This window comes from Zonotrichia leucophrys, chromosome 4A (genome assembly GCF_028769735.1).
Source record: "Zonotrichia leucophrys gambelii isolate GWCS_2022_RI chromosome 4A, RI_Zleu_2.0, whole genome shotgun sequence".
Classification (NCBI taxonomy): domain Eukaryota; kingdom Metazoa; phylum Chordata; class Aves; order Passeriformes; family Passerellidae; genus Zonotrichia; species Zonotrichia leucophrys.
In genome coordinates, this window is record NC_088174.1 from 4,463,714 (window position 1) to 4,475,036 (window position 11,323).

The 11,323-nt window shown below is 53.8% G+C and overlaps 1 protein-coding gene across 5 annotated transcripts in view; it reads left to right on the forward strand.

Annotated features, from left to right (window-relative positions):
- Positions 1-11,294, forward strand: part of ZMYM3 (zinc finger MYM-type containing 3) — a 32,075-nt gene extending 20,781 nt beyond the window's left edge. For all 5 annotated transcript variants that reach the window (XM_064713159.1, XM_064713160.1, XM_064713158.1 and 2 more), the window contains 12 exons: positions 3,511-3,569; positions 4,092-4,260; positions 4,859-4,974; positions 5,130-5,304; positions 5,856-6,002; positions 6,719-6,822; positions 7,229-7,397; positions 7,507-7,658; positions 8,100-8,214; positions 9,060-9,314; positions 9,399-9,516; positions 9,923-11,294. In XM_064713159.1, coding sequence (XP_064569229.1) covers positions 3,511-3,569; positions 4,092-4,260; positions 4,859-4,974; positions 5,130-5,304; positions 5,856-6,002; positions 6,719-6,822; positions 7,229-7,397; positions 7,507-7,658; positions 8,100-8,214; positions 9,060-9,314; positions 9,399-9,516; positions 9,923-10,121 — 1,778 coding nt within the window. In that variant the 3' untranslated portion in view covers positions 10,122-11,294. The remainder of the gene's footprint in view (positions 1-3,510; positions 3,570-4,091; positions 4,261-4,858; positions 4,975-5,129; positions 5,305-5,855; positions 6,003-6,718; positions 6,823-7,228; positions 7,398-7,506; positions 7,659-8,099; positions 8,215-9,059; positions 9,315-9,398; positions 9,517-9,922) is intronic.
- The last annotated feature ends 29 nt before the right edge of the window (positions 11,295-11,323 follow it).

Genomic DNA, 11,323 nt, shown 5'->3' on the forward strand with positions numbered 1-11,323 from the left:
CTCCATCTCTAACATCTATGGTTCTATGACACACAGGGCCCAGACGGGAGGAGCCGGTGCCAGCGTGCTGCCTGTAGCTCACACTCTTAGCGAGGATACTCAGGGATTTAACATCCTCAAGTTGCCAGCGGAGAGCTCGATTTACAGGGTTAGGGGACAGCGTGGTTTGGCATGACAATCCACCTGCAGCCTCACACCACCTCCGAGCTGTGACCTTCTCAGATCTCATAAACTAATCTGGATTGGGCCAGGTCAGTGCTTGGATGGGAAACATTCAAGGACAAAGAAGGGTGCTGCAGGAAGTGGTGCTGGTGATGCTGTAGGTGGGCTCTCCTTCAGCCAGAGCTGAACCTAGAATGGTCTTGAGGGAGCGCTGAGCTGCTGGAGGCACTGTGTCTTGCGATGTTAGGTTGGAGTCCTACCACTTACCCAAAGTTCACTGCAGCTTTGGGGAGTTGCCAACCCTGTGTCCCAGATAACCCCATTCTGCATCCATGGAGAACCAGCTGGAGAGGAGATTTTCACTGCCTGTTGCCCCATTTCCTATCATTAACTCAAGCCAGTTCCTTATGGAAGATTGCAAAGTGCTTTGGGATCCCTCAGGATGGAAGGTGCTCCTAGTGACAGTGACAAGACACCGCTTGGCCCTCGGACACCTGCAGTCTCATTCTGCTTGGTCTTTCTTAGGCCACGATCTCCTGGGTGACCTGGGGATAGAGTTAAAGTGCTTGCAGCTTACAGTGGGACTTGCTGCAGTGCATCAAGCTTCAACACATACCTGCATCACAGGTTCAGGGCTTTGCTGGCCTCCCTGGGATTTCATGATGTGTAAAACCCTGGCTAGGGTGTGCCAAGGAGGGGAAACCAAGACAAGGAGCTTCTCATGAGGGACCTCATCCTCCATCTCCAGACTCTTGAGGCTCCTCCCCTGACTGTAGAGCACTGATCATAGGACAGGCAAAGCTCTGGATGTCGTTGCTGCTTAGGCAGCAAAGCAGAGCTGCCCTGCCAGAAGCAGCAGGTTCCCCCAGCTGGGGGAAGCCCAACCTGCCTTCCGAGAGCCACGCTCCATAACAGGCTGTGTGAGGTGACAGCTCAAGTAGCAGCACGCTGGACTGACCTGGAGAAGGAACTGTTGGTCTCTGCTGGCACAGGGGTGCCCATGGGAATTCTGCTTGATTTACAGTGCTCTGCTCCCAAGGGAGGAAGACATGCTGGTTCCTGTAGCTCACCAAGTGATTGCACATACCTAGCCATGCTGTTCCATTTGTCCTCTGCTGTCAAAGCATGTTGCTTTTGAGAGATCTGTACCACGGCTTTTGGACAGGCACAGTGGGCAAGCTCTGCCTGCAGAGGGAAGATGTTTCACACTATTCAACCCTTGTCTCCTTGGAACCATGGACCACAAGACTTAGAAGTACCTTCACCACCACCACCAACCACGAGAATCTCAAGCCTCATCCACCACATCTCTGGAGGCCCCTCAGAACTCTGCTGCTCGGTATGTGGGGCATCACTCTTCACTGTGCCACAGCTGCATCTCCATGCAACCTGTAAGGACTAAAGGGAGCCAAGGAAAAGCCTGTCATCAGTTATGAGTGCTCAGCTGAGCACGAGTTCCAGGCTGCCCCAGCAGTTGCTGTGCTTAGTGGATGCTGCTGGTTGCACTGCACCCTCTGCATGCTCTGGCACACCAGTTCCCTGCCAGATGTGGGACAGCTGTGGACATCCTTGCCCCAGGACTGTGGGATACTGCTGAGTTTGTAAAGGAATGATGCTGAAGCCAGGACCCACTTAAACACAGAGCTTTCCAGCTGTGCTGTGCAGGGGATTTTAGGAGGACCAGCTTCTGCATGGTCTCCTGTGGACCTGACAGCTTTGTTCCCAGCTTGCAAGGGACTACCTGGATTTCAGGCTTATCTTGGACAGAGCTGCTTATTCTTGCTACTCTCTTGCAGCCAGTGATTGCCTAAAACCATTAATTCCTGTGATCCAGTGGCTGCTACCAGTCTGGTGATCCTGACAGTTCTTGTAGCTGATCATACAAGCAGACATTGCCTTGCTGGGAACAGTTCATGTAGTGTGGAACTGAGGAGTTTTGCTTCAAAACTGGGCCCAAAGGCTTCCAAAGGAGCTGGCTCTGCACTGGGCTGTCCAGCTGGAGAGGGTAGAAGTCACAGTTGTGGCAGGCAGTGCCTTGACAGCTCCTTTTTGGTGTTGGGATGAGAAAAAGAACAAGCTGCAACTTTTCTGGAAGCCTGGACACATAGCATACGACAGGAGAATCTTGTTTTCTTTAGTCCTAAATCATTGACCAGTGGAGCAATTGTGTTTGCTTTAGATTCTGCTGCAGAAGAAACTCTGCTCATAAGCCATAGCTTGTCTTTCCTCATTCAGGCCATTGATGTTTCCTGCCTGAACCTGCTGCCCATCCACTTTGGGTTGTCAGGGTGAGTTCTTGGCCCCTGAGACTGCTGCGGATCCTGTGGCTGAATGCTCAGCTGCAGACTAGGGAGCTTCCTCCAACTGGGATTTATCTGTTGCCCCCTGTGGTGGTCAGCAAGTGGAGCCTCATGGGCCTCAAATTGTACAAAAATTATCCTTCACTTCCTCAGGTTCAGAGGAAGTCTTTGTAGTGTGAATGTCCCTGTGTTGGACCTTTAGGAATCTGGGTCTTTCCTGAAGGACCTGTCTGTGTACAGGAGCTGTGAATGGACCTGCCACTGCCTTTGGGTGCTGGGACCTGCTGCTGTCCTTGCAGGGTCTCCTTCATGCATGGCCCACCAGTGGAAGGCAATTCTTTCAATTCTTTCTGCCAGTCACGTGGGTAACCAGGGATCACTGCAGACTGGGATGAAGGTGCTCTGGTAGCTCACCAGCCTTTGAGGTGGGTGCAGGTTTTCTGCAGAGCACATGAGCTGGATTCTCATGCAGGGCAGGCTGATGGTGTCACCACCTGAGACCAGCGTCTGCCACACACACCTCTCACCTGCAGGTGATCCTCTCTTTCCTTAGGGGAATGGACTGCATCCCTAGGGCTGGGCAAAGCTGTCTCTCTGCTTTCTGGGATTTCTCACAATGCTGCTGCTAGCTCTGTCGCCTTCTTCCTCGGGATCTCGAAGCACTTTGCCAAGATATTTGCTGCAGGGATATGGAGGCACAGGGAGGGGCCATGGCTCGGTACAGCAAGCCAATAGGCAGAGCTGGGATTAGAGCCCTGGATTCCTCTCTCTACAAGGGGCTGGGATTTCTCCTGACCTGCTGTCATGGGGAAGGGGTGGACTGTAAGGGAACACAAAATCACATGGGAATAACTTGATTTTGGAGTTGTAGTGTCTTCTGAGGTGTTAGGGCTAGAGATTATGGAAACATTAACTGTTCCTGGAGTGGCCAGGGGCAGTTTCTGGAGAGCCTGTCCCTGCTCTCTGGCTGCTTGCACCTCCAGTCCCAGCAGTGGGACATGTTGGCCCAGGAGCTCTTGAACTTAAGAGTTGTTGCTTTCTCTTACAGGTCAGACTTCAGAGCCAAAACCAGCTGTCCCTTCCACACAGAAGGCAGAAACTAACATGGTAAGACCCATTGGTGGTAGGAGTTTGCAAGACAAAGGGGCTCTCCCCAAAGAGAGGACAGTTCTGCCATTGCTCAGGGAGGTTTCATTCTTACAAAACAATGCATTTTGTGATGTCTGGGTAGTGGGAAATGAAAAGAACTCCTAGGAAGGCAGCATCAACATATCTCCTGCAAGGGGGAAGAATCCATTATGAATATCCTGACACTGTTTCACTGGCTCCTCTTTGCACAGTGCTTTCCTGTGCCTGGGTATAGTTGCTGTCCTGCTGTTCCCCTTTACCCCATGGGACCGGAGCCACCACTGCTGGACTCCTGGCAGAGCAGAGGCAGCACACAGGCTTGCTGCCTGCCAGGAACAGCTTGGCTGTCCTTCATCAGAGCCTGACCATGGGAGTGTCCATGTGTTGGGGACTGCCAGGCTCCAGGAGGTGCTTTGGGAGTCATTCCATCTGCACCTGCAGTAGGGAAGAGATCGTGCTGCCTTAGGTGGACACCAACCTCCTGCTTTCTGCATTTCCCAGCTGTCAGCAAAGGCCTCCTCAGCCCAAACCTCTCCAGCTGTGCCGCCTCCTGCCCCACCTCTGGTTCCAGCCACCCCTCGGAAAAACAAAGCTGCCATGTGTAAACCCCTGATGCAGAACCGGGGTGTCTCCTGCAAGCTTGAAATGAAGTCCAAAGGATGTCAGACAGGTAGGAAAGCAAGGTTTAACTGTAGGATTACAGGGGCATTTTCTAAAGGCAAGTGGCACGTCCCTGCTCCACACTGTGAATCCAGCCTGAAATGCTGCACAGAGCAGGCTGGGTGTTTGGCACCGTGCTGAGAAGTCTCTGGGCACACATGGGTAGAGGGCACACATGGCAGGGCTGGTGATAGGGAGTCCATTTCCATCACAGAAAAAGGAGAAGTGAAGAGGGCTCTGTAGCATGATCCTACCTCTTGTGGGGCAGCTCCTGTTCCTCAGGAGATCATTAGCTTGTCTGAGGGCTGTCTGCTAAACCAGTTCCACTCTAGCTCCTGTTGGGGATGTGTGTGTGGTCTGCAGCATATGCAAGGCAACCAGACCTCTTAGCAGGGCTATGTAAGAGCAGGATTTGTACTTCTGGCTAAGGCAAGGCTCTCTTGTTGCTGGCCTTGACTTGCTGCTGTTGCAGCTCTGCCCCTGAGTCCTAGGAGCTGGTGGCTGGAAGGGCCATGGTGCTGGATGGCTGGGGGCATGGCAGCATGCAGCAGAGCTGGGTGGAGGAACTTCAGGGATTAAGGTCACTGATGTATTTTTGCTCTTGTCAGAGGCTGACTGGAAGCCGCAGCTGGTTGTGTTGCCAATCCCCGTCCCGATCTTCGTGCCTGTGCCTATGCATATGTACTGCCAGAAAGTACCTGTGCCTTTCTCCATGCCTGTCCCGGTAAGCACCACGCTTCACCTGCCCGTGTCCTCCTGCTCTTGTGATCCTGCCTTGCTCAAGGCTCCCTGCTTCTCTGTTCATGCTCTTCTCCTGCCTCTGCTGTTATGTCAGTCTACTGAGTGTCACTTTTCTGCCTGGTGTGCTGCTGTCCACAGGTGCCTGTGCCAATGTTCCTGCCCACCACACTGGAGAGCACAGAGAAGATTGTGGAGACCATTGAGGAACTGAAGGTGAAGATCCCCTCCAATCCCCTAGAGGCTGACATCCTGGCCATGGCTGAGATGATTGCAGAGGCTGAGGAACTGGACAAAGCCTCCTCAGATCTGTGTGGTAGGTTCTGCCATGGCTTGGTTGGTCCAACAGCTGGGATCAAGGGGGGTTTGCCAGCTCTTGGAGCTAAAGCACCTGCTGGGATTGTGGTTCTCCCAAAGCCTTTGGAGAGGAAGCAGGGAAGAGCAAGTCCTTAACTTCTGCTGAGGAGGTACCAGAAGGGAAGAGCTGCAGCAGGGATCGGTGTCTGCCACTGTCCCTTTTGGGGGTGCCAGTCTTGTGGCACATGTGCAGCTCTCTCAGTTTATGCAGGTGGCTGTACAGATTCTTCCCTAAAGCAGCTTCCATGCTACAAAAGGTAGCTGCATGCAGCCTTAGTCTTGTAGGTTTCTTTACTTGGGGCCTGCATTCCTGCAAATGGCAGTGATGGGGTTGTGGCTGGGGAGACAACAACCTTCCAATGTTTTTCTGTCCAGGGAAAGCTGGACAGCTCAAGTGTCATGGGGCTGCTCTGAGCACCCAGATTCTGACTTCGTTTTCCAGTTATCACAGGAAAAACAGACAAAAGATTTTCAAGAAAGTTTTGTTTCTGATGAACTTTTTCCTTTCAGACCTGGTGAGTAACCAAAGTGCAGAGGGTCTCCTGGAGGACTGTGATCTGTTTGGACCAGCACGGGACGATGTGTTGGCCATGGCTGTCAAGATGGCAAATGTCCTCGATGAGCCGGGCCAGGACCTGGAGGCTGACTTCCCTAAGAGTAAGAGCTGGGTGACACCCTAAGGTGTGCAGGGCTGCTGAGGGAGCTCCCACTGCCCTCAGCTGTGAGCACTCACCTCCCTGCGCCCTCTGATTGACCTGGTGGGAGAGCCCTGCAGTGACTGCTTGCAGCAGGGGTGGGGAGACCACCACTTCTGCAGACTAAACTTACCTGTTGTGAACATAAGACCCAGAGACTGGGGGGTGAGAAGCTGATTTGAACAGCACAAAGAGCAGGGCAGCAGCACTGGTGTGTTTATGAGTGATGATTCCAGAGGATCCAGCTAGATGAGAAACCTGGACAAGGCATGGCATCCTGAGAAATGGCAGAATTGCTGAGTATCTGTTAACAGAAGGTGGAAGAAGAGGCAGGGACTTGAACGAGCACAGCAATGCAGCAAACAACAGAACTGAGTTGCCTGTGCCAGGCTGTCCACAGTACTGGCCTGACACCAGGGAATGAGGAATGTTCCTCAGGTTTAAAAAATAAACAAAAAACTGTCAGAGATAAAAATGTGGGGTTCTGGTTATTCTGAGAAATTTTAGCATTGTCTGCCAGAGCCTTATTTCCTTTCTTGGGCTGTGGCTAAAAGTTCATGCCAGGCAGTGGTAGAGGATGTGAAGTGTTCCCTCTTCATTTTGCTGTAAAAATCAGGCCAGCACAGGGGGCAGGATGAGAAGTCTCAGCTGAGCCCTTCTGCCTGTGTTTCCTTTCAGACCCTCTGGACATCAACCCCAGTGTGGATTTCCTCTTTGACTGTGGGCTGGTGGGACCAGATGAGGTGTCCACAGAGCAGGACCTGCCTCGAGCTGTGCGGAAGGTGAGGAGTTCTCTGTGGGTACTGCCTGCTTAAAGCCCTTTGGGTTTGGAGTGGGAGCTGCCACCTGGGCTGTAAGACATGAAGTGTACCAGAGTCTTTGGTGTGCTGGGGAGGTTGTGCCCTCTCCTTTCAGGGCATGGTTGGCCTGCAGGCCTCTCCTTGAATGAAAATACTTGCTTGTCACTTTGGAGGAGCTTTGAATGCTACAAATCATGTGACAGCAAGCTGGTCTCTTTCTTGCCTGTGACCCTTGTAACTAATGAGCTTTGTTGGCTTGGCTGCCAGCAGAACGGTGCCTGCTGCCATGGCACACTGTAGGGAGCTGGCAGTCAGCAGGTGTGAGGGTGGCCAGGAGTCCTGCACCTGTGCCAGGTGGGTGCCCAGTCTCACAAACACCTCTCTGCAGGGGCAGAAGCGCCTGGTGCTCTCTGAGAGCTGCTCCCGGGACTCCATGAGCAGCCAGCCCAGCTGTACAGTGCTCAACTACTCCTATGGTGTGAATGCCTGGAAGTCCTGGGTACAAGCCAAGTACGCAGGGGGAGAAAGCAGCAAGGGAGAGGAGCTACGCTTCGGCCGTAAGTGCCTTGTGTGATGCAGTGCAGGGGCAGAAACCTCCCAGAAGCTGCACCTTGGGGTGTTGACCTTGTAGGCTGTTGTCTGAGGCTGCTGTTCTTATCTCTGCAGCCAAGCCCATGAGGATCAAGGAGGACATCTTAGCCTGCTCAGCAGCTGAGCTCAACTACGGCCTGGCACAGTTTGTAAAGGAGATAACGCGGCCCAACGGGGAGCGCTATGAACCAGACAGCATCTATTACCTCTGCCTTGGCATCCAGCAGGTGAGGGGGGCCTGTGCCCTCATCCTCTACAGCCAGACTGGGCTCAGATCTGGTGAAGGAAGCCTGTACCCTTCATTCTGCCTTCTGGGGACCCAGAGAGGCTGGCTGGATTCTCCTTTAGTGCCTCAGCCCAGGACAGCATCCCACCCGGTTTCGTCTTTGCTCCCAAGCTCAGAGTAGGGTGGCATCTATTCCCCAGCCTTGCACCCTTCTTGCACATCTCTGAGGAGGACTGAGGCATCTCCCCAAACTCAGGCCCTTCTTCAGCCCTAAGTCTGCTTTGTCATGCCCCAGGGTTTTCTTTGCAGCTCTCTGTGTCTGCCCAGCAGCTCTGGTGGTGCAGGGAGGGGTGCTCTGCATATGTGCTCTGTGCTCTCTGGGGAGGGTTTGCATTCCAGGTGCTGCTGTGTTTCTCTTGACTGTGTGTTCTGTCCTTTCTAGTACCTGCTCGAGAACAATCGTATGGTGAATATATTTACAGACCTTTACTACCTGACCTTCGTGCAGGAGCTGAACAAATCCCTGAGTGGCTGGCAACCCACAATCTTACCAAATAGTATGTGTCTTCAGAGTACCTTCAGTCCCCATAAATCCAGTTTGTGCTTGTAGCCTGATTGTGCTCCCCCAGCATCAACCTTGGCTTAGGCAGCACAGTTCTGCTGTGTGTTGAGGTCACACTGACCCAAACCAACTGCAGAGACAGCGTGGTTTGTGCTTCTGTTGCCCACAGGGTAGCTGAGAGCAGAGCACCTGTACTTTGTATCTTGGGACAATTTGAATCTTTACAACACTTCACGGTGATGTCTCCACCCTTTGGCACAGAGGATGCCAAGCCAGGAGGCACACTGGTGCTTGTGCTTGTGTTCTCAGCACATGGATGAGCCCTGCACATGGTGCTAGGCCTCGGCCAAGGTTGCTGTGCTGCTGCCTTGTGAATGGGCTAACCTAGAGCTCTGCAGAGGCTTTTCTTGTTGCTGTGATCTGGGCTGCCTTCCCTGCTGTGTCTTGTCAGTAGTTATTTCACAGATCCAGCCTCATCTCTGCAGATTGGCTATTCCAGGCAGAGCCATTTGACTCCAGACCTGTGTATCTAGGCAAGAGCTGGCCAGATCTCTCCTGCCTGCTGCTTTTCCCTAATCTCTCACTGAGTGTGGTGGAGCACCGACCTGGAGTTCACTTTTTGGCCATCTGTAGTGATGAGCAGTTAGGATTGATTTGGGTTCTCACCTGTGGTTTGGCTGTGATCTGGGGAGGCTTATGGCTGGGCAGAGCTCTAGCTGAGGAGAATAACCTTGTGGAAAAAGAGATGCTGTAAAGCATCAGTCTTTTGCAGAGGCAGGGTGAAGGGATTGCCACAAAGCCACTGCTGATGTGACCTGGTTCTCCCTCTGTGTGTTGCAGACACAGTTTTCTCCCGTGTCGAGGAGGAGCACCTCTGGGAGTGCAAACAGCTGGGTGTTTACTCACCCTTTGTGCTGCTCAACACCCTCATGTTCTTCAACACCAAGTTCTTTGGGCTGCAGACAGCGGAGGAGCACATGCAGCTCTCCTTCACCAACGTGGTGCGCCAGTCCCGCAAGTGCACCACAGCCCGCGGCATGACCAAGGTGGTGAGCATCCGCTACTACGCTCCTGCCAAGCAGAAGAAAAGCCGAGGTGGGTCTGGGGGAACGTCTCTGTTCCTCCCCCTGCATTCCCCACCAGGACCCAGCCATGATCCAGCTCTCTCCCTCTCTGCAGATGGCGGCTCTGGAAAACGGAAGCGTGAGGAGGAGGTTCCGATGCTGGAGCAGCGGGAGAACAGGATGAATCCCCTCCGATGCCCAGTCAAGTTTTATGAGTTTTATCTCTCCAAATGGTGAGGCTTTCTCTGGAGAAGAGGCATGTGCCATTTTGGGGCTACTTCTTAGTTTTGATGGAACCCGGTGTGCCTGCTGCTCTCCATACATTTGTACAGAGCATGCAGTCTTGCCCAGGCTCTGTGCTGCTTCACTAGACCAAGTTTGAGAGAATGCTTCTCTCTGGCCTTTTCCACTTCCTGCCCTTCTCCAGACTGGCAGGAATGTGCAGTAGAGTCCAGAGCTTGGGTTGGTTGGGGGTTTGGCCTTGAACAAGGAGCTGTAGGCTGAGTTTGTATCCTTACCCTACTGAATGATGAGAGGCTGTGACGAGCTGTGGACACCCCTTGCTAAACACATCAGGCCGGGCTGTCTGACCCCTGCAGGGAGCTGCAGCCCAGGTCTCACCCTGCTGTCTCTCCACAGTCCCGAGAGCCTGCGGAACCGCAGTGACGTGTTCTACCTGCAGCCCGAGCGCTCGTGCATCGCCGAGTCCCCGCTCTGGTACTCGGTGATCCCCATGGACCGCAGCATGCTGGAGAGCATGCTGAACCGCATCCTGGCCGTCAGGGAGATCTACGAGGAGCACAGCCGCCTCAGCAGCCTGGAGGATGATGTGGACTAAGGCAGAGGTGCTGCTGGACTGGCTGCACTCCAGCCCTGGACACCTCATCTTGCTGCTTCCCATTGCAGGGCAGGGGCCATGCAGCATAGGAAGGGAGGGTGCTGCAGCAGTGCTGTCCCTGCATCATTACCAGACTTGGACCTCCCATCCTGCTCGTTACAGGCATCCCCTACGTGCGTGGCCCCCACACTCAGCTCTGTCTCCAGTTCTGGCTGCTGGGTGAGCCATCTTCCCCAGGGTCTGTTCCCATGGCACAGGAGTGGCAGAGTCCCTGGTGCAGCTCCCCTTGCCCAGCCCTGTCCCTCCCCTACCCCAGCCCTGCCACTGCCCCTCTCTCCCTGTGCCCCAGGGCAGGAATTGCACAAAACACATTGCCCCATTGGACCAGTGGCTCCCAAAGCTTTTACTTCCCTCTTCCTTTAGCATTCCCTCACAAGGCTGGAGGCATCAAGGCAGTAACAGTAGCTCTGCTGCTGGGGCAGGATTGTATTTTCAAGTCAGTGGGCATGGGCCACAGGCAGCCTGAGAGCTGTTGGGTCAGGTGGAGAACTTTTGTCTCGAGGTGGGAGAGATTTGGGTTGGTTGCAGGGAGTGGATGGAGCTCGCACTGGAATTTGTGGGCAGAGATCTGGCCTTGCCACAGGGATACCTCCCTTGTGTGCAGCCAGGATGCCTCCCTCTCTTTGGTCAGTGTTTTCTGAGTCTGCTGAAAACTGATGGAGATGGGTCTGTACTAGTGCTGCCCCTCTCTCCCCAGTGTTCCCTGTCTTGGTGTAAGGACCCTCCCCAGTGCAAGGTGCCATCAGTGGAAACCTCTGCTCCAGCCAGGGGCCCATGCATTTGCTTGCAGAAGCAGGGAGCCCTGCCTGGCCTCCCCCTCCCTCCCACAGCCACAGGCTGCCACTACCCTGCCCAGGGCAAGTCTGGCTCCAGCTGTGCCACTCCGTGCTGCCTCCTGCCCCTTCTCGTGTTCTGGTCGGTTTTCTTGAGCTGTACATGGGTCTCCTGTTGAGCCTGTATATATTGTTCTGGGCCCTGGCCTGGGGCCATCTGTTCTCTGTGTCCATGTGGAGAGTGAGCTGCTCACCAGTCTTGTTGTAGTGATGCCAGGGCAGTAGGACTAACCCTGTGTCTCTGGAAACCATTCATTTCAAATAAAGATGTGGAAAACTTTGGCAGCCCCTGGTTTTTCCCCCTGGGCA